Source organism: Phlebotomus argentipes, unplaced genomic scaffold (genome assembly GCF_947086385.1).
Source record: "Phlebotomus argentipes unplaced genomic scaffold, Phlebotomus argentipes genome assembly scaffold_4, whole genome shotgun sequence".
Lineage (NCBI taxonomy): Eukaryota > Metazoa > Arthropoda > Insecta > Diptera > Psychodidae > Phlebotomus > Phlebotomus argentipes.
The window spans coordinates 11,042,260-11,064,715 of record NW_026776174.1 but is presented as its reverse complement, the minus strand read 5'-3'; the positions used below and the strand labels follow the sequence as shown (position 1 = coordinate 11,064,715).

General features: G+C 41.0%; 2 protein-coding genes across 2 annotated transcripts; both read left to right on the top strand.

The window, feature by feature from the left end:
* Window positions 1–228: 228 nt before the first annotated feature.
* Window positions 229–5,938, top strand: LOC132257338 (uncharacterized). Its single transcript, XM_059754200.1, has 3 exons — window positions 229–489; window positions 3,126–3,895; window positions 4,647–5,938. Exons 2-3 carry the CDS (start codon window positions 3,134–3,136, stop codon window positions 5,586–5,588), a joined length of 1,704 nt encoding a protein of 567 aa, XP_059610183.1. The 5' UTR covers window positions 229–489; window positions 3,126–3,133; the 3' UTR covers window positions 5,589–5,938.
* A 495-nt stretch (window positions 5,939–6,433) lies between these two features.
* On the top strand, window positions 6,434–20,968 carry LOC132258311 (uncharacterized). The gene is made up of 4 exons (XM_059755573.1): window positions 6,434–6,680; window positions 16,342–16,506; window positions 16,634–16,741; window positions 18,514–20,968. Exons 2-4 carry the CDS (start codon window positions 16,504–16,506, stop codon window positions 19,345–19,347), a joined length of 945 nt encoding a protein of 314 aa, XP_059611556.1. The 5' UTR covers window positions 6,434–6,680; window positions 16,342–16,503; the 3' UTR covers window positions 19,348–20,968.
* The last annotated feature ends 1,488 nt before the right edge of the window (window positions 20,969–22,456 follow it).

Below are 22,456 nucleotides of genomic sequence, written 5' to 3'. Positions count from 1 at the left end.
CTCATTGGGGCTTTTCGGGTCCGCAAGTGGGCGCGGAGGGATTTTCCGGTGGCCAGGCACGCGGGAAATGCATTTGAATGTGCATTTTGGCGGTCGTTTGCGGAAAAGAGAGTGAAGAGAACATTGCTTTCTCACCTGACGCACAGCAGCGAAGGCAGCGAAAGAGGGAAAACGAAGAAACGTCAGTTGCGAGGGCAGCCAGAAAGCCCGTCCCGCTTATTTACAGTGTAGCATTTCATGGAGTTATACACGTCGTCGTGGTGGCTCTGGCCAGAAAATGCAGTGAAAAGCGCGTGAAAAGTGCCCCAAGTGCCGTGCAGCAGCACTCAAGCTGTCGTGACAGAGTGGCGTGAGATGTGAGAATAGGTATGAATTCGCAGAATCAAAGGTGCTAATCGATTTTTGCCAGTGCGGTCGCGGAGAAAAGACGTACAATTAACATACAATCGACACGGAGAGCTTTATTCCCAATATCATTTTTCGTAAAAGGTGAGTTTTTTGTGGCCCGCATTTGACTCTTAACCATTTGCCACACGATTGTGGGTGTTTTGTGGCAATTGGCGCGCACAGTGGAGCCGAGCAATTCCGTGGCGCTCTTGAGGGCGACCATCAATGGCAGCGCAAAAAAATCAATAAAATGCCACTGAAATTAAGTGCACACTCTCCGCGTAAAAAGCCCATCTTGTGTGCCACTCACACAGAAACGCCAAATCACAAACATCCACTCAATTATGCAGAGCGCGATGGTAAAATAAAAGAAAGTTATAAACAGCTCCTCGCGAGAGAGGCCATTGAGGCGAGAGCGAGACGGGGCGATGTGCACCAAACCGCAAGAGAGGCAAGAACACAACGCTTTTTTCACCTCCTCGAGCCGCAATTTCGAAACAATTCCTCTATTTCATAATATTTCAATTTGGATGGGTGATTTTTTGCCCAGCATCTCGGCTCGCTGGCCTACAATTTGGCCGCGCGCTGGAGAGAGAGAGAGCGAAATAGCGCGGCGCGAAAGAGAGAGAGAAGAGAGGAGAAATGAAAATAATGCGATGGCATTCCTGAAAGAGAAGGGACGGAGTCTCGTCTTCACCTTCAAAAGATGATCTTTGCGTGATCCAAAAATGCGTTCACGGATATGAAGGGCCGATTTTGGGAGACGCGAAGGAGATCATTAGACGCATGAAGAGAAGCAGCTTTTTCGAGAATATTTGCTCATTCTTTGCGTCTTTGTTTTTTTTGTCTAAATTGAATTGTTTTAACATTAATTTGATCATCATGAGTTAAAGTTCACAAAAAAGACATTTAAATTAAGAGCATTTAAATCAAGGGCCTCAATTGTCTCAATTGAAATATTTCAAGTTATGTTTCGTGAAATCTTGACTCAAAAGAAAGGAATTTAACTTAATATGATGCAAAGAAAACACATGAAAACATCTTATAAATTTGTTTTAGCTTTAGCCTGAGAAAGTAGACACCTTTATTTCAGTTTTGTCGCGAATTGTGTTCAGGAATTCCGAATTAGCGGCAGCTTTTCTATGAAATCAATCGTTGAATGGTTTAACAGATTGTTGTGCTAAGCTGATGCATTATTTATGACGCGGTGACTTAATTTGAATGTCACATAATGCTCTCAATAGAGTCGACACTGGTTTGCAGATTTGTAATCTGTGCTAATTTTGAATATTTGCTCATGCATGACATCATAAGATCAATGACATCACATCAGTCGTGATAATTCCGCACGAGAGTCTTAAGTAGTCTTGCGAGAATGCGAATTAGCGAGGTTCCCAATAATGCTCTGTGGACATTTGTCATTTCACAGCGAAACACCGTGAATTTCTCTAATTATTTTCGCGTGATTCCAGAGAAAGATTTCCTGGAATATTGCCAACGCGTCCAGATGTCAAGCTACTGATAATGTGTTCGAGATATCGACGAAACACTCTCAAAAAAGAGCCTTTTTATCAGTCAATTTATGAATTCTTTCGCAATGATCAGCGATGGAGCGACAAAAATACAGCGGCATTCAATTAAGATTCAGTGACTTCTCCTATTCGGTTTGGTGTGCTTCGCAGTTGAGGGCAAAGCGCGGTGGAAGATGAAGAATATCTCTAGTAACAATTGGATGCAATTTTGTGTGTAATAAAATGATAGTTGATATTTGAGAAGAATGTGAAACGATCAACATTGTTTACCTGTGCTCTTGTGCACATATGTATTTCCTCTTCTCCGCACATTATGTGGATGTCTTGCGTCTCTTTTGCACTCTGCGGATCCCGCGCGACAGGAGTAATGTTGTATTTTATGTTTTACGCGCGCGCCAGAGCTCTGGAATGCGGGCAAGAGATGAGAAGACGGTCTCTCTCTCACTCTGTTGGGCATTCGCTTCTTCTTTTTGCCATGTAATCTTCCATCATATTCGGTGGTCTGCCTTTTCAATTCAGTAACAAGAACAAGAAACGTATCTTGGTTGACTAGATAAGTCGCGCTCTCTTCGCCTTCGTGGAAATAAAACATGGACATTTGCTGGGTTCGCGGGGAGTTTGTGGCATTCCAACTGATCCCCATAAATACCCTTAATGAGGAGTGCAGAGGAATTTTTCTAGTTTTTTCCCTCGCGACCATCGCGAAGGTGATATTTCTCAGAGTGTTTGCGGATCGGTGTTGATAGTGAATGGCCTGGTTATACTTTGTTCTACAATTGCGCGCGGCGCTAACAGTCTGAGATTGCGGATGGACGAAAAAGAAGTTGTGTGTTGCATGAGCGTGTTTGATGAATAAACGGGGGGGATTTTTGCGCAGGAGTGTTTGGAAAATGGTTGAAGGCAAAGTGGCCACAATTACGTTTGAGTTGTGACCTCGATTCTGGGCTGTAAACATGCAAATCTTCCCATTGTAGTCAATTAAAGTTGATTTTTGTGTGTAACTTTCTTTTGAAATCGTAAACAGCATGAAGTTTTGAATTTTCGGCGATGTATTTCAAATTTGTGCGCGGCGAGCGCGAGAGAGGGAAAAAGAGAGGCGCGCAGAGATCATTCATGGAATGAACGGACTTGTCTTGTTTCACACTTTTCAATCAATCCGTCAAGCTAATTTGCCTAAAATTGCTGTTCTTTTTCTCTTCTCGGCAGCGCGCAGAATGACGAAAGATCACACGACTTACGCCACGGCGACGTTTTACACGGAAACTCCGCCGTCATCCAAGTCGGAACCCTCGGAGGATGAGGAGAGGAAGACGAGTCCCGACGAGGAGACGAGTCACAAGTACGAGTCCCTCTTTGCCAGCTTCTCCAATCATCTGCGCATCCTGGACGAGGAGCTGTGCATCGAGAAGAATTACAGGAATGTGCAATTGACGGAGATCATTACGGCACTGCTCAGCGTGGAGGCGAAGCTGAGGCGCGAGCAGAAGCGCATCAAGCAGAAGTTGTCCGAGAAGGATGAACAGATAAGTTACCAACTGAATGAAATTGAGAACTACAAGATCGCCAGGAGACTCTGCTCCAAGTGCTCGCGTTCGCTGTCATCGGACAGATCGCGCGACGTCGAGACACAAACGGAGAGGCAACAGGAAGACTTTAAGATTGAGAACATCAATCATCGTGTAACGATAACAACGATCAACAACGAGAATGAGGCGCCGCAGACGACCAATTGCATCTACGTCAGTGGCGAGAGCGACGACAGGATGCAGAGGCTGCGGCCGGAGAAGCCCAAGCCGCCCATCGCGAAGATCCGCACTGTGAAACCGCTGGCGAATTGCGAGGAGATTCCCGCGGCTGTGGAGCAGCCGGAGGTCACGGACGATTGGTACTCGAGCAGTGATATTGAGGACAACGAGTGCCTGTCGACGAATCTGTACGATCGCAGTGTTAATCCCGTCCTCGAGTGTGTTAATCAGGTAATTATTATATGCTTTGTCGACAGAAAAGCTCTCTTTGTGTCTTGGCGAAAAGTCCTTTTTTGCCCAAATGTGTCCTTGCTAAATATACAGAAATCAACATGTTCTTTCCAAGGTCAGAATCTACTTTGGAATCATTTTTGAAGGTTCAGATTTGAAGAAAATCATTTTATTTCACCCATTCTTAAATTTTTATTACATTTGATTGAGAAAGTTTGCTAAGCAATTATATACTTTTTGATAAAATTGCACCTGTTTTTCCCACATAGTCTTTATCTATGACGTTGTGAGAGTGTCGTGAATGTTTGTGCCACGATATTTGCTCATTAAATTCTTAATTTCACTCTTGTGCCAATAATATTTTTAAAACACTCCACCGCATTTGGCTTTTCTGTTTGTGTGTTTATTTGACAAAAAGTTTAACAGCGCGAAGTGTTGGCAATATGTGAACATTCCCTGTATTTGCTGTTTACATTGTCTTCTCTCTTGTTTTTATGTATTTTGATACAAAAATATGAATTCAACTTCAATCGCGTGTAAAGTGCGGAAAATATTGGCACATGTTCGGCTCAAATTGGTGCAACTCAACTGAAACGCGCGCGTCGAGTGGATTTCATTGCGTTGCGATGCACCATGAATTGAATAATCTCTGTGTTTAGCAGCAATGTGTGGCTCGGGAATGGTGTAATTGCCGTGTTAGGGTGTTGTACAATGGGAAAATGATGGAAATGTGTGTTCACCTCTTTTCCAGATACTTCTGCAGCAGTCCATTGAGGGCAATCTCGAGTCCACGCGGAGTTATGACGAGGTGAAGCCGCGGCGGGTGCAGTTCTCCACGCAGAACTGCCTTGTGGCGGTGCCCAGCAATCATGCCCAGTGCGAGAAGGAGGAGGAGGAGCGGCTGAACGGCCGGGAGGAGGCGCAAGCGACGGAGAATGAGTACGAGTTCATCGGCTCGGAGGTGGAGAAGGAGTCCAGTCTGTATGTGGACATGGACAGGAAGTCCTTTCAGGCGCCGGCGAGGAGTATCGTGAAGACCGTGGAGCCGGCGAAGACGCCGCCGGCACTGCCGCCGAAGCCGGCGAATCTCATGAAGTTCCGGAAGGTGATGAAGCCCAACAAGGTGCTGATCAAGGTGAGCACGCCGGTGAAGCAGCTGGCCGTGGAGCCGGACTACTGCTCGATAGCCAGCGTGTCGGAGAAGAGCAAGTCGGACTGCGATGACTTCGAGAGCATTCCCAAGTTGCCGAATGTGGCGGCGATTCTGGTGCCCAAGCGCGCCGATGCGGGCTCCATGGGACGGTTCATCAACAAAGACAACTACGTGACGAAGACGGTGATGAACATCCAAAGCAGCGCGACAGCGAAAGAGCCAAACAACAATGTTAACAATAAGAGTCCCAATCAGCAAGTTCATCAGAGTGTGGTGGAGATCCCGTTCAGCGCGAAGATCTTCGAAGAGCGCATTCCCATTCAGGCGGAGTTCGATTGGTACAATCTGGACGCGGAGTATGGGAAGTTCAATCAGGCGGACGTCATCAAAGAGACGTCCGACTCCAGCGAGACGGAAACGGCCGTGTCCATCATTCAGAGTCCCACGGATCGCTACTACATGCGCAATCCCATCGCCAAGCAGGCCATCGTGAGCGGCGGCCTGGCGAAGAAGGCAGGAAGCGAAGTGCACTTGTGTTGATATCTAATGTATACAATTTAGGACGATAAGTACTTTTTATAGCGTTTAAACACACACGAAAAGACAGGAACTATATAGTAATGATAATAGCTGAAATCCGCGGGGCGGTGAGTGAAGATTGATGAGCAGTGCCTTGAAGACCAACATATCAAAATCTAACAGTTTAAATATCACTTGACTCGCCGCGCCCTGCATAAATTAACTGCATTGTGACTTTTCTACCTTATTTTGTATTTATTTCACATCCACGATCATATTTAAAATATACTCGTGCCTGCGCCCCTCTTAATTTATTGATAGAAACTGTATTTTTCTGTACATTTCTCATGCAACGAAATAAATTTCATGTGAACGTTTGCAATGACTTTAATGAATTGGGAATGGAAAGTGTTTCAGAGTTTTCCAATTCCATCCTTCAAGGAGGCAATAAAAGTCGGATAACACATTTAGCGACTGTCCTTCAGTGTCAGGAAGTATATGTGAGAAAGTTGAAGGAAAATGTGGAGAAAAGAACAAAAGTTCTGTAGTTTCCAATGGAGCTTCACTTGAAGTCCTTCTGCAGAGCAATTTTGTCAATAATTTCTGCATCAACGTGTGGGTAGAGAAGACATTATCGCCTTACACCCTCGAGGGACTGAAAGCCCATTAGTGTGGGGGTGCAAATCAGTCCAGAGAATTGCATTCTCCCCCGCAATTGCAGCAATCTGGGCAGTTCCAGCGAGAATGGGTTCGTTTCGCGCCGTTTTCCGTCGATTAATCGATGTGGCTCCGTTGTGCCGTGGCGCAGCCCCTTCTTCGGCGCGCGGCTCTCTCGCCGAGAGAGACTGGCGGCGATGAGCATTTGCTTGGTGGCTCTCTCACGGCACGGACGCGGATCTGCAGACACTCGGAGTGTGACCAGGTGACTCGCGCAAAATAGGCAAGAGAACAGTGATAAAGAATGTCTCCAGTGTGTGCTATTTGAATGCAATTGGTGGCAGAGAGTGTGCAGTGAAATTCGCAGGAATCGCTCGCGCACTGTACAGTTAAGCAGCGACTGCAGACGTGCGGAATAAGTAATTTCCTCCGGACTCTTTGATACAGTTACAACAGGTAAATGTCGACCGAATTTTTCGTCTGCTGTTTTTCGAGGCAAATATCGCGCTCTTTCCCGCCGTTGGCAGAGGCGCGCAAGAAATTTACATAACAGACAGCACAGATGATAACTGCTGAATATTTCTTTACTGTTAGCTTTCTGCGCCTCTCCCCGCGGCCGCCGCGCGTTAGATTCACACTAGAGCTGATCACCTGTCCAGGTGCAGCTGATCGCCAGGGCGGCGCAAGTCCCCTGGATTGCATAAGGGCGGAAAAAGTGAAAATTAATGTCCGCAGAAGGCTCGCAAGGTCACCAGAGCTCGACTGCAGTGAATGGGTTTTTCTATGGCCTCAAGAATTTCCCCCGGACAATTTCCAATGCAACCTCCTTTTGTGAGATTCTGCGTGAAGACTCCATTTGTTGCACTCGCGACTCATGCACAAGGACGCGAGTCGATTTTTGGCATGGAAACTCTGACCAAAAAAAGACAAGCTTATAGACTTGTTGAACATTGAAAATTCCATGCCTTATTTACACGCAAAAGAGGTTTGCAGATAAGTAGGATTACAGCGGAGAGGATTAAAGCACTCTGCGGCTACAGTTGTGGCCATAAAGATTGCTACACACTGTGATTAATTCTTGCTGAGCACTTCAACAAACTGATGGATTTGATTGTTTTCCAGTCAGTTTTGTGTGTTCAGATCAGAAGGATTAATTCGGGCTTCAAATGTCATCTCAAAGTTATATCGAAAAGTTAGAAGGATATTTGTAAAGTTTGAGCTTTTAAGCAAGGGGGAGATAATATGGCCAGAAGTGGTGTACAGCTTAGTGAAATCATCCCAATAGTTTGGATTTCTTTTGATTTTGACGCATTAATAATCACATTAATCCTTTTCAAGGCTATGTAGCGAATAAAGGAAAGATTTAGTAATTAATTCCCATTTTAGCACATCAATGCTTCAAGATTTCTAGTCGTTGGCAAGATTAAGCATTTACATCCAACAAATATTGTTTTTCTGAACCTTTGATGCCAAGAAACACTGCAAATTGTGTTGAGATCCAACATAACCTCAAAAATATTGATCTAGGCTTAGAAAATGCTGATTTTGCAAACTTTCCGGACATTTTGTGATCTGGAAAGCTTCCAAACGGAGTCTTAGTGATATTTTTAGGTTATAATAGAAATTGTTTTGTAGAAATATCGGATGGAAATTAAAGCGATTTATTATCATTTGAGAATTAGCAATTTCATGAAAACTTCACTATGAGTTCCAATGACAATGAATATATGTGGTTTTCAGTGGGCGGTGCATTTCTTCTTGTCGCCACTGTATTTTCCTATCGACCACATCTGCAAATGTAGATAGAATGTAGTTTGTCAGGCCTTTCACTTGTCCTTGAGATCATCAAATTTGGTCAAAAGACACTTGAGATGTGTCTGAAATATCTTTGATTAGACTTGTGAATGATAAAAAAGTCTCTGCCTTGAATACTAAACGAAGTATCAGAGAGATGTAATAACCTTTTGCCATGGTTTTGCAAATGAAAGTTTAGCAAATAGCCGCTGGATAAGCAAATATAGGAAATGAATAATTTTCGCTGGGCGGAAAATGTCATGTAATTCCTTCACTTGCACGCATTTTCGCAATGGATAAATCTTCAGCTCTCGGTTGATATTTTCACAACAAGGGAGAATGCTCTGCCGTGGTTGAATTCTGCAGTGTTCAGTGCGATGTGTGTGTGTGTCCATTGATTGTTGGCCAAAGCCCGGACAAAAGCCACAGAGAGCTTTGTGAGGGTGGGCAAGAGTGAAAACATATAGTAAAATGTTACTCTCTTTGCCGCAGTCCGGAGCTATGCAAAGTTGGATCACAATATAAGACACGTTTCGCCCAAGTTCTTGTGTGCAGAAATATTCAATCCATTATCTAACCACAAGAATAATTACATCCACACAAAATTTATTGGCGCCACAGGCTTATAAATATGAAAATATACACGCTGTATGTATTTCCTCACATATCGTCTAAAGTAAACTTTTCTTCTATTGCCCTCTCGATGGTATTTACAGAGGAGGAAGCCCGAAAAAAGAGTCTCATTTCTTGGCCGCGCGCGACGATGTGTATATATATTGCAAGAAAACCAGTTTACGTGCGCTGGGAGTGCATGAGTGTATGGAGGAAAACTGTGATTTCATTGTACATAGAGTGCCATTTGGCTCGGCGAGAGTGTGAGCATTGGTCTATGGCGGATAAAGTGCAGCGCGGCCACCGCGGAGTGCTCGCAAATCACAAGAGCACGGCTGCAGTCGCTGGCCGTGTGCTGGAGGAGGACAAACGCGGGGGTGGCGACTTTCCTCCACCCGCGATGCTTGTCTTGCGATGTGGCGACTAGACTAAGCAACATTGTGCACAATATGCACCACATTATGGTTTGCAATTGCACAAAAGGAGACAACAGTCAGAAGAGTGTCGGAGGGAAGACAATGCTACGCCTTGTAGTCGATGCCAGGGCATCTCGGTGCGCGCACAATGGCTGCATAATAATGCCGTCCAACTGTATTCAGGCATTTGACAAAGAATATCCTAATCTGGGGACTTCCCGGAGTTGCCCTGGCTTTTGTGCTCATGTGACAAATTTCCATGATTATAAGCGACAAGCTGCATTTGCACAGAGCTCCCGAGCCTCAGCCGAGAGATATGAATCATTTATTAAAACATCCACTTCGCCATGCATGGATTCTGCGATTCTTACTGCAAGTGAAGTCGAATATTTTTGCTAAAAGCCCATTCTTTGTCGACTAGATTTTCTCACACACTCAAGCCACACACTCTGTTGTTGCCATTTCTTTTGAGGTCAACGAAAATTCTACCGTATTTAGCCTTAATGTATTAATATATGCTAGAGCGCAGAATTGTCAATTAAGTTTCGTTGGAGAGATTGGCAAAATGTCCAAATTAAAAAAAAAGAATTTATTGCTTAATCATTATGCATTCCTTCTCGGAAAAAGAGTCGCATTATCTAAAATTACCTGTCATGTCAGCATCTTTGCCATTTTTATCATATCCTCCGCAATAAAATGCTGATTAGAGGGAATGATTTTAAAGTATTGAATTACAAGAAGGAAATAAAATTAATATGCACAGAAGCATCCGCTTTGCCAAGCGTTTTTTTCAACATTCCCGTGTTTCACTGCTGAAATCGTATTTTCAGGAAAATTCAAGAAGTGATCAAGAAAATGAATAGAGAAATATTGAGAAATGTTTCTACTGCTGAGCGTGTTCAATTTTATCTGATGCCCCACTGAAAGACTCTCTTCAGGGTTGCAGACTTTGACTTTTTGACAAAAGCTAATAAACATTTATGTTTATTATGCACATCATCGGCTTTTTTGGGCGATGACAAGAGTCAGTGGGCAAAATAATCTCTGTTCACAAATCTGTTAAGCAAATTTAAGCGCAGGGCTTTTTTTCTATATTTAGCATCAAAAGAGAAGTGATAACGAATATACAACAATACGCCAACACTTGTTTGATCGAAGCCAAAATGGGGAGCATTTTGCGTTCGTCTTGCCAACGATTCACGGTTAAACTCCCTCAAAGGGATTTAATTAATTGTGTGCATTGGATAGATGTGTGTTCAATGCTTGTTTCAATTCAATTCACTTGATTGATTGAATTTCCTCTCATCGCACACTTAAGGGATGTTTGCTTCCAATTGCTTCGGGGGGTGTTGATGAAAAGCCACAAAGTCATTAGTTGTGTGCCGTGAAGCAGTGAACGCGCTTTTAATGTGCAAAATCTATCATAAAATGTTCGATAAAATCAGAAATTTTGTCACTGTGAGAACATAACTATGAAAGGCAATGTTGTTGCTCAATGGAAAAAACCAGGGACATGATTTAAGATTGACGTGCAATATAATTAGATGAAACTTGCACAATTTAGCGGCGTTACGACATCATATATTTACCAAAAGAAGGTGTCACCTACACACCGTTTTGCCGACTCTATCTTAATTCATCGGCTCTTCCAATGCTGGAGCGTCACATTAAAGAGATGCCGAGTGTGTGCGCCTCTTCTACGCACATCTCTGGGGCTCTTTGTACCATGGATGGGCATCGTGGAAAAATTGAGATATGAGCCACCATTAGAGGAGCACGTAGAGAAGGATGGTAGACCTGAAAATGGCATTAGGTTTGATTTATTGATGGAGATAATTTTTGCTCTGCACTCCAAATGACTCTCTTTCTCTGCGCCAAAGTACGGCGGTTTCGAAGGTACAATGAGCATGAAATGGGAAGAATAGATAGTGTTGATATTTGAAGAAGGGCTTCCTCCTCTTTATTATACCATTCCATTTTCCACTAAATGCAATTGAGAGGAGAGCTCTATGCATAAATGAGGAGAGTTTTATCATGTTCCCAAGCTCGTTTGGGCCCGAGATATGGAGAAGTGCGCGCGGTGAATCGATAGAATGAATTGAATCTCCTTTGTTCAAATCACTGCGAGGCGAATTTAATTTCCTTTGTGGCCGATCTATTTTGATTGGCAAGCCCATTGGTTTGGGATGGTGTTTCTCATAATTTCTTGCCCCGTTTAATTGCCACTGCAGAAAGCACGGTTTTGGGATGCTTTTTGCCATGGGAAATTGATGGTCGACTTTGTGCTATAAGCGCTCGGTTACAAGTACAAACTTCAATTTCTGCCTGGTTTGGCATCCATATTAATTAATTCTCTTCTCATTGGCAATTTTCCCTCCATAGAGAAGTCATGTATGCCAATAAATTTTAATTAGGTATCAATAACTAATTAATTTACTATTTGGGATGGCATATGAGATAAATTGTGCGGCTGGTGCGATATTTTGTCCAATTTTGGTCACCTCATTACACGGCCAGACGGCATTAAATGAAATGTTTGCATGTGAGCTGTGGAAAGAAGGCAGAGAGACGGCGGAAAAGGTGCTGAGAAGGTGTAGTTTGGAGTGTATTTGGCTTTTAGATATAAACTCCGGAGCATTGAGAGTGGAGAGAATTTTCTGTTCAAGACATATAAAATGTTGAAAGACTCGTTTAAATTTTTCAATCGATACCAAAAATGAACAATCACGATTCGTACACGTAATTTACTTTATTTCTTTCTTTCCACTCTGCCTTTATGTAATTAAAATCTTTGTACTTCCATTGCACTGTGGCCGTATAGACAAAATAAAATGGGGACTCGCAAGAGCATTGGCGGAAATACATAATGGCAAGTATTGGTGGAAGAGTCAAGTAAACAAAGAAAATCGCACACAGTTTAGTGGATTATTTTCTGTATCAGCCCGGCGACATGTTGTAAAGTCTGGTGAGCACAGAGTGTGTATGTTTAATTGTTCATTATCAAGGAATTGAAAATGTTGAGCACACGTGTAAAGTTTATATATATATTTTTGTTGATTTGTTATCTCAACACACGAAAAAGTATAACTGGTTTTTACTTTCATTTCACATTTTAGAAGTGAAAAAGAGCGGCTATAGTGCGTCTCTAATGTGTTTTATTCAACAATTCTTATGCTTTTTATTGTAATTTTTGAGCAACTCGTTTCGTTTTCTAGCCGATGCGGTTTCAGTTGAAGCTCTTTTATCCAATTCACCAGTTAGTTAGTTAGTTACATGTGCACTCCCACGTATGTTTTTTTTTCTTCTCTTTCCCAAGACGAAAACTTCCATTTCAATAGCAATTTATAATAAGTTTTAATGAAAAATGTGTATACACTCGTGTGCGGTGGAGGATTTTTAACAAGCCATCGCGCGTTTCATGCAAATAGAGAGTGATGTGCTTTTTGGAAGTTTATGTTGTGTTTCTCACTCTCGACTGTGTGTTTTTTTTCCGCGAAGGAATTATATTGAATTAACTTGAGCAGCTTAGTTTATACGCGCTACAATTTGGGCAGGCAAATGAAAAGCAATAAGTTTGCCTTAATGTACAAAGTTAGAAATTTATAAATCCGAACAATACATGCCGAAATTGAATCGCATTTGCGCTTGAGGGCAAAAATGGGCATTAGTCATTGTTACGTTTTGATTAGGAGAGCCTCTAGTTGGCCTTTTTCTTCAGCCTTCAGCGGCTAAAGATGGCACAGAACCGTTGAAGAGGAAATCCATTGTGGTGAAATTAGAATAGAATTTAACTCTTCTTGAAGTTATAAAATTGTTCTTCCATTTACAACACACAGTTCAATCTTTGATTCCCGATGGATCAATATTTATTCAAACATGAAATAGCTGTTTCTCGCTGCAAGCTTTTAAGGTGTCTCTCTCTCGGTGAAGCATTAACCCGAGAGTTGATGTATTTTGTGGGAAAACTTTACATACGCCAGATTGTGAAAAGCACTTGAGAGCCACAGCGTGGCGTTGGCTTGAGCCGCAATGGATGGATTTATTGGGTATCTTTAATGCAGCGATTTTGGAGAAGGTGCCGAAATCAGGAGAATCTTCACTCTTCCTTAGGCATTCAAAAATCCTTAGCATATCTCAACGAGTTTCCTTGCCAGTCAGATTTTGCTGGTGTAGAAGATATTTTGCAAGCAACTCAACTTGAGACATCGCGCCAAAGTCACGATGTTGTGTGAAAAATGTCATTTATAGTTCACACAGTGTGATTGATGTGCATCTTGTCGATATTGAGAAATTTTCCACGAAAAACAGCAATGAATATGGAGAAAGAAAAGCGCGCGCGAAGAAAGCGAGAATTAATGTAAAAGTCTTTACGTGTTGGGAGTTTCAAAATCATTTTATAACATCATAATAATGTCAGTGTGGTGTGTGTGGCAATGCTCTTAATTTAATTCACCACTTTGGGCCATTTTCTACACCGAAAACTTTGCAACATTTTTTATATATATGCCACTTCTGTTTGCCTTTATTGGTTTTGGTGTATAGAAAGAAAAATTTGAGAAGTGCGCTATGGCAGAAATTTGCTCTGTATTTAGCGACGCAAATTGATACTTTGGGCCAAAACTTTCGGATTAAATATCACTTTGTGAATATAAATTTTGTATTTCACTTCGGGAGAAGCGAGAGTTTGTGGGACAGTTTGAAATTTGAGTCACGTTTTATCTTTCTGTGCAAAGGATTTTCGAGGAGGAGAAAACTTTTGCAAATTGGTGTCCTCTGGACACAAAGTCGCGCTCTCCTTCAGTGCACTTTGGCTGTGATTATACGGGAAAAGTTTCACCCATATTTCCCCTGCGCGTGTGAAGAAAGTCTCGCTGGGAACGGCGCTTAATTGAATTATCATATGTGGTGCACAGAGCGCTTGATGCATCTGAGATATTGACCCGCTACAATTCCAACACAATGTGAGAGATTGAGTGAAAAAGTCGCTGAATATTGAGTAGAATGCTATTATTATTCATTTTTCCAATAATACTTGGTAATGATGATGATGAATACGTTCCCGTTCGCTTCGTGCACAAATAAAAGTGAAATAGGGTATTATTTTCATCAGCCACACATACATATGCACATGCAATTGTATTATTATTATTATTTTTTTATTATTTATTGTGAATATCACATGTTGACGGTGTACAACTACATAAGGTAGATTATTAACAATTGGAGTGAGATACAAATTTATGCTCTCATGGCAATCCATAAATACGAGATCGCGCGGCATTTCGAAATTTATTTATACGTCTCTCATGGATTTTGAGAGGATTTTCCAAATATGATAGATGAAAAGGAGGTGATAAATCATGTGAGATGTGAATGCTTGTGGTCAATGTCTGTGTGGCAGTCATGGTATTAATTTTGATTCCAAAAGGCATATAAGAATGGAAATAAGCGATTCACAGGCGAGCAATAAAAGGCAAAGTGTGAAATCAATGTGCTAAGTTCTAGCATAAGAGGAGCAGCATTATTATTATTAGTCCAATGTGTGGCTTTATGTCCGACAATAATTCTTTTTCTACAATCGTAAATATTCGCGCAAGACTTTGGCGTCGCATAAAGAAGAATACGGTCTTTCGCCTGCCATAATTCATTCTATATCGCCCCTAATTCGATGCTGATAATAACCAAGTGGGCAAAATTATTCTCACGTAATTGCTAATGGTTGGAGGTGTGTAAAAATTTATACATGTCGATTGGTATTGAATAAGACTCTGTGAAGAAGCAGATTAATCGTGAGTGGTGTACTTTTGCTGTGGATTGCATAGGAATATTGTAAAACAAGCTATGGATACAAGACAATAGCGTTTTTCAAGTGCTATTAACTAATTTTCTTTTTAACACCCAAATTGCGTCATTCGCACAGAGAAAGCATCCGGCTTTAGTCAGAGCAATTAAGCCAATATACTGTGCTAAAATCAAGATGCTTTATGTAAAAAGAAAGCAATCAGATTCTAGACTTTTATCAGTCGATCTTGATTTTGAGCTCAGATTGCATGAAACACATAAACAATAGATTTTGTACGTTTTGGATTAATTTCTTCGGGACTGCCGATGTTCAGAACCTGAGAATCAGAAGCGAAACTTTTGCTGGAAATTGCACAGGACATAATTTAGTCGATTTATTCGAACTAAAGTGTGTATCTTGCTTTAAATCTTCTGGTGGAAATTTTAGTGCTTCACCATATGAAACTGAAACTCTAATCATCGCTGCGATGGGAAGAGAGTTAATTGAGTTTTCAAAAGTTCGTCTTCGTGTAAACAATATATTATATAATATGCGAAGGGTGGAATATGAGGAGGGCTTTTCATATCTCAGGCAACAAGAGGAGTTCTTAAATGAATTTCCATGCCACTTCTTTGTGAGGAAAGGTTCTCTTTTGTTCCCTGCTGAAACATAAGCGCAGTGCGTTAGTTTCTCAAAATTATTGTTGCAACCAGTAGAATTTGCAATGCAAGTATTTCCTATGCAAAATCAAGAATTTCCGTGGAAAGTATACTGAAATATGCATTAATGTGGTTTTTTTTTTAATATATAAATGGCCGTGATCCTTCTGTTTTCACAATATCACAATTTACTACGCTGGGCTGGAAAATGCGATATAAAAAGAGAGCATATACGTGGAAGCATGTACTGCACTGTTTTTCTGCTCATGTACAGCGTGTTGAGGGGTATAATAAAAATAATTGGACGAGTATTTCGCGGTATCTTTGGTATCTGCTATGTAGCACATAATGTTTCGCACGGTGTGACGTATGATTTATGTGTAGAGGTATTATCTAATCTGATGAGCAGCGACTGAGGAAGCGCCAGATTAGAAGTCTCGCCGTGAACTTTAATGACATTGCAAATTGCCAATGCAAACCACTTAGAAGAGTGCTTCAAAGATCGAGTGAACTGTAAAATTAAATCATAATTCTTTATTTCTTAAAAATACATAAATTTTTACATTCTTATACATATACTCTAGGGAAATTTGAGAGAATTTTCCTGCAACTGCTTTTTCTTATCAATATTAGTAACTTGTAAAAGAAGAAGCGGAATTGGATATTTATTTTTTTCTGTTACGTTGCATTCGATGGGCCATAAAAACAAGATCGCATTTAGGATCAGTTCGTTAAGACGATAAAATTTAGTACAATTTTTTATAATGTACCATAATCGCACTGATAATTCTCGAGTCTTTTTCTCTAATAAGCAGAATCAATAGTAATCTGTGAACTCGTTAATATCATTTCAGATACACTCGAGGCTTGAGCACGCATTGAAAGTTCAAATGTTGCCGATGGCAATGAGCAGAAAAATTGTCCAGCAAGCTCGAGGGTGAGCATGACTAGATTGTGTTCTGCATGGAGCAGCACTTTTATGTGAATTTCATACCAAAGGCCTAAAATTTACTCAAATGGTAAGTTATTATCATGGGATTATGAGCAGCGCAAACTCGCTGTGCCAACGCTCGCGTGAGCAATACTGCAATCCATCTCCAAACTAATGTTTCTCTCTCTCTCTCTGCACTCGAAACGCCACTGCAGGAACCGCAAGATCTCGCAACAGCGAATTTGATCATAAACGAGCTTCGTTCTAAATGTCGTCTGCAGGCTGAACAGATTTTGGCGTGGAAGAAAGCTTACACTTATGAGGTATGTTATGTGCGGTGGTGTAACGCTAATCTGGGTAAAATGTCTCGTGTGTGAGGCAATATGTTTCACATAGATTTTTATTTTCATTTCCCCCCTCGAACACATAATACATCAAAAGTGAATTTAATATCCGTAAAACCATTCTTTCGCTGTTGTGCGGCACAGAGTGGGAAAAATCCTCTAACCATATCCATTACGCAGCCATACTGCTGCTTAATGTTTTAACGTTGAACCGGATTGTCTGCAAAATTGCATGCATTCTATCATAAATATTCTGCATGAGCGTATTTTTTCACTCCTTGCTGTTCTCCCTTGCTGTCTATGCACACTGTCGCTTTCCTCTTTCTCTCTCTGGGCAATGCTGGATGGCGGGAAAAAATTGACTCTGTGCTGGATAACTTCTAAAGCAGGATGTTAAAATCCGCTTCTGCCACATTCTCACTACACCATGTGCCACTTAAAGGAAGTGCAATCTCGGGAATTCTGATGGAAAGTAGAAAGGATTAATTACAAGAGCATCTCCGGAGCGAGTTCAACCGTGTGTGTGTGTGAAAGAAGCAGATAAGAGAGAAATGGCGTTGAGATTACGCTTTGAAATTGACGTCAGGGAATTATCAAATTATGACCCTAATTTGCTAATCGCATTTATTAATGTTTAGAAGAAGATGAAAATGCAAATTGCGCTTGAGTGCTCTTCCAGTCAGAATGCCTGGAAGAAAAAAAACATATGCTTTTGTGTAAGCATTAAATGGTTACAAACAGTTAAGTACAGTCGGATTAATTTTGGTCTGAGAAAATCTTCCTTTTTGGCACAAGTTTCTTGTTTTGTGGCTTAGGAAATTATTGTGCTTTGTTTCTCTCTCTCTCTCTGTGTCTCTATTTTTGGGTGTGTTACCTAAATGCTTTTAATGGAATTTATATTTGCTTGGAAAATGAAATTAAGGCAAAATGTGTGTCGGTGAAGTGGATTATTTTTTTTGGTATATATTCACACAGCCCAGCAAATGCTATAATACTAACAGCTTTTCGCTTTGGCTTCCACCCATGCAAAAAAAACAGTGACAAGAGTAAAACATTAATTGTTGGCAAGCACAATTTTGGTTCTTTACACAGGTAAATTTCATTTTGTGTATATTTCTTCATTTTGCCATTGCATGCAAAGTGTACAGTATTGCTCCATGTAATGTCTAAGAGAGGAGAGATGAACTAATAAAATATGAAAATCGCCATAAAGAGCAGACAAGGGCGTAGCGAATTTGGGTAAAATCGCGAACAGTATCGTGAAATGCTAAATCACCGTCTAACCTCGCTTCTGAGGCTATAAAATGTACTAACCTTTGTCCATAATGCAATAGGATAACTCATATTGTCCTGTAACAATGTGGGATTGTCGTATGGGACACTAATGATACTCTCAAGACTGTCTTGAATGACTTATTTTAGCTTGTCAGCAAAGTCTGCAGTTTTACGTGATTTTCTAGAGAATTTCAAGAGAATTGGAGTGACTTTAAAGGGGCTCCGGTGTCTTGCGGCTACGCCCATGGCCGTGCCATTCGATGGGATGTGCGAGAGGGTGGTTCGCCGTCGTGGTTATTTACACTTGGCATGTTTGGAGCAATGCTGTGTAGCCGTAGTCTCTATTGTTCATTAATTTATCCTCATGCTTGGAGGTGGAAAGCTTTGGATGATTAAGAATTGATAATGCGAAATATATATGTATGCCGAATCTTCTCAATAACACAGCTGAACTTTTGTTGGCTTCTCTGTTACAGGTGGAGGTGAATTGCAGAAGCAAGAAGGCACGCAATGATCAGATCAACATCCTAACGAGTCAATTAATCTTGCTGGAGTCACGGTTAATAAAGAAGCAGAAACAAATATCAAATCTACTATGTCAACGGGAGCAGACAATTCATCGTCAGCAGAAATTTATAGATTCGCTGTGCTCTCAGCTGAGCGAGCATGGTCTGGATATTCCAGATGCATGCTATATGAACTTGGATTCGCTCAACGACTCGGATTCGGCCGTTGTGCTGGATGACATTGATTCAGACTGCAACAGCTCGATTATCATGAAGCGAAAGCCGTATCCTTCGGACGTGACAGTGGTGCGATCGATATCGGATGCCATTGAGACAAATTTGAAATATTCATCTGGCCGCCGCAGCAACTGCTACTTGAAGAGGCCCGACATTTTGGAGACTGTGTACAGCGTCGAGGAGGACTCGGAGCCGAATCAGGCACCGACCAACAATGTGTCGGAGAAGCGGGATAAGTTCAAGAGTCGCTCTGAGAAGATTATCGGTGCCGATGATGAGAATAATGCAGAGTCAATTCATGCGAATGTGGATAATTTCAACAATAACTGCAACACCGGCGCAACGGCCGGCAAACCATCGCCCGTAGTCAATTACAATAGAGTCATGCTGAATCATAGGTCAATTACACGCCCCAAAGATGTCAAATACAAGCGGATTAACAAGGCGAAGTCCAAGAGTCTGGAGGAGCTGCGGGACAAGCTGAAGCACTGGATCGACCGCGGCACGAGTGGCGAGCACTTCCATCATCATTGCCCCGAAAGCACGGGATCGCAGAGCTACGCCTGATCCGCGAGTCCTCGTCTGGATTCACATCGCAGACGATTGCAGAGTGTGTAGGAGAAGAGCACCCGCCTGATGCTAAAGCACCACAAAACTTTTTGATGATGTAAACTTTACTATATAGACTGTATAAAGTGCACCTCTTCCAACGCACCTTTACCATGTAATTTCACAGATGAATTTAAGACGGATTGTACATATAAAGAGACAGCTGTGCACACTTTCGTGCACGCATGTTGTACAATATTTATCTCTTTGGGCTTCTTGGGCAGTTCATGTCTGTTAGAAAAAAAAGAAATTGTAACAACATCCCAAAATGTCAATTGATGAAAAACCCAATTTTGGCTACAACCAATATTTCGTAACTGCCTTGAGGGATTTCCTATCAAATTTAATTGAATTGCTCACTGAAAAACGCAAACTTTAATATCATTTTGCTCAATGTGAACACATAAAGTGAATAAGAACACACCAATTATAAGTAACTAAAACATATTAAAAGATTAAAAAACCATGTTGTTTCAAGAAAACAGGTTAATTATCAAAGTATATTGTTAAAGCAGAAAAAAGGTAAAATATATGTGAATTGAGAAATTTTGTGAAGACTAGAGACAATCAGAATTTAATGTAATCCAATAAATTTTCCCCTATTCAAGTAAAATGCACTTAAGCAATTGAGAATTGTTGAAATTTTTGAGTGAACATGAAGCTTTACACACTATCGATTTGTTGACTTTAAGTGATTGTATAAACATTTTGGCAATTTGCGGAATTTCCAATTAATTCAGGCAAGTTTTTTAAAACATAATTTCGAGATAACAATATAAAACTCTTCGTGATATTTTGAAGTTGATATTTAATTGATATACAGAAAAGAAGAAGAACTTTATATAATAAACTTATTGTATCTCTTATCATATATGTATTTCATAAAGTTTACTCTGTGAGACTAATAAAATTTATGAATAGCTAGAACATGGATTGTAATGAGACAGCTCTCAATTATCACTTCAATTCAAGTTTAATTGCACCTCACTTTCGCGTCCTTCTTGTGATTAATTTGACTAATTAGTTTATATTTCGTATTACATTTTTCCAAACACGGCGAAAAGCAATTTCTCATTGTCTTTCTGGCCGTGGAACAAGAAAAAGCAAGTACCTAATTATGCTGTAATTTAATTTATTTTGTATATAAAGTAAGAGAATATTTAATATATTTTCGGATTGGCATTAAATGCTCTGTAAGATGTAATTTTTTTTTATTTTCAAAACTGATGCATAGAATTTATACTGTAGAGCGAGATATAATTTATAGTAATTTATTTTACTACAAACACTAGAAGAGCGTTAAGAACGTTAAGAAGCAGTGAAATAAAAATGCTTAACTATATATCAGTGTCGCAAAGGAAGGCACTTGAGTATTTTCTTTCCAATCCACACACACGTTGAGGTTTGCGATAAGAATATGGCTTTCGGGGTGATTTGCTGGCTGTGCAAAATTGATACTGTGTGCGCTGGATGATATCGTGGGATACCGATAAGGAGAATGTCTGAATTCACTGGGACATGACAGTGCAAACGGCGGAACACGAGAGGAGAAGTAATTGCAGTGAATTCCGCAATTACACTGCAAAGGGAGTTATTATTCCCAGCTCTTCTCCTAATGACTCTCCGACCTTGCTGCACTTTGGAGGGATTCCTAGTCCAAATAAGTGCACACTGCACTTCCCTCTCTCGTGTTTATCGCCCCACAATGGCTTCTCTTCCCATGTTCAGCGTGCAATGGCCATTTCGCGGCTGTGCCCGATCGCATCCACAAGGAAAGACAGTGTGTCGAGAAGAGGCGTCATTAGAGCACTTGTAAAACTAGTTGCTCAACTGAATTATGTGTCGGCTGCGGGGCAAAATAAAAACGCCCAGAGCTAGATTATATTGAGGTGAGCCTAGAGTTTGCCTTTGTGTGCTAAGTCTGCAGTCGCACAATTCGATCGCGAGCTGAGCTGAATGTCACACTTTGTGCGATCCTCTGCGGTTTCCTTGCTTCCCCTCGAATGCACACTCAGCACATCTGCCACTTTCCATCACTGCACTTCCGGACAATGGCACAAAAATGTGTTCCTGTCTTTCGTGTGAGGTGCTTCACCAGCGGATGTCGGACTGGAAAGCAGCCGTGAGATGTTTGCTTTAATGCCATCGCCGCAAAAGATATCCAATGAAGCCTTTCACCATTAAGCCAAATGCCGCAAAAGTATACTATTAAGATATTATGATTACATAGAGGAGAGGAATGCCAAGCTGAGAATGGGTGGAATTTTAGGAAATTTTTTCATGTTATTATTCAGATTTCAGACGGAAAATGTTGTTCTGTGACTTGTTGCTATATTCAGGGGTGATTCAATCAATTTCTAGAATACATTTGATGTGAAATAAAGAACTTTCTTGGTTCTTTTTATCCTTTTTCACCCAAAATTAGCAGAATTGTCCTTTGAAAACACACCCACATGAAAGCTCCGCCCATTTATTGATTCGCAAGGAGTTCTGCTTCCTCAGAATCTCTTAAAGATATTCGCAAGAGTGGCAAAAATTCTGCTTTATTTCTAATTGCACGTAAAGACTCAATTCGTGCTCCAACTGGATCACGTCGCGATTTATCATATTTACTTTACTAACCTATAAAAATAAAGGGAGAAGATATGTGACAGAGCAACAAAGAGCCAAGATAAACATTCCAAAGTCATACAGTCGTGCTGAATACTCTGCTAATATGTCATTTTAAAAGGCTGTCTTACCAAACTTAAATGTGTGTCGTCGCTTTCGATCTGACGAAACTTGATGTCTATTTTTATTATTATTAGAATATTGTCATCACTTCTTGCTCCACAACTGGATGGCTCATGGCTTACATTAAATCCCCTGAAATTTCTCTTTTCATGCAATGCCACACAATCTTAATTTGAGAAAACAATTCAATCGCCACTTTCTTACAAGTAAAAAGTCCCTTATCTGTCGATCAGATAAGCCGAGATTGTGAGTACAAGCGGCGATTCAATGAGAGGCCCTCGCAGTTTCGCGTCTGTTTCTGTCGCCGGCTCAATTACAGTCCAACTCGTGCAAT

Coding starts and splice junctions, on each gene's coding strand:
- LOC132257338 (XM_059754200.1), top strand. CDS start 3,134: ATGACGAAAGATCACACGACTTACGCCACGGCGACGTTTTACACGGAA. Junction 3,896..4,646: donor TCCTCGAGTGTGTTAATCAG/GTAATTATTATA, acceptor CCTCTTTTCCAG/ATACTTCTGCAGCAGTCCAT.
- LOC132258311 (XM_059755573.1), top strand. Junction 16,742..18,513: donor AGAAAGCTTACACTTATGAG/GTATGTTATGTG, acceptor TCTCTGTTACAG/GTGGAGGTGAATTGCAGAAG.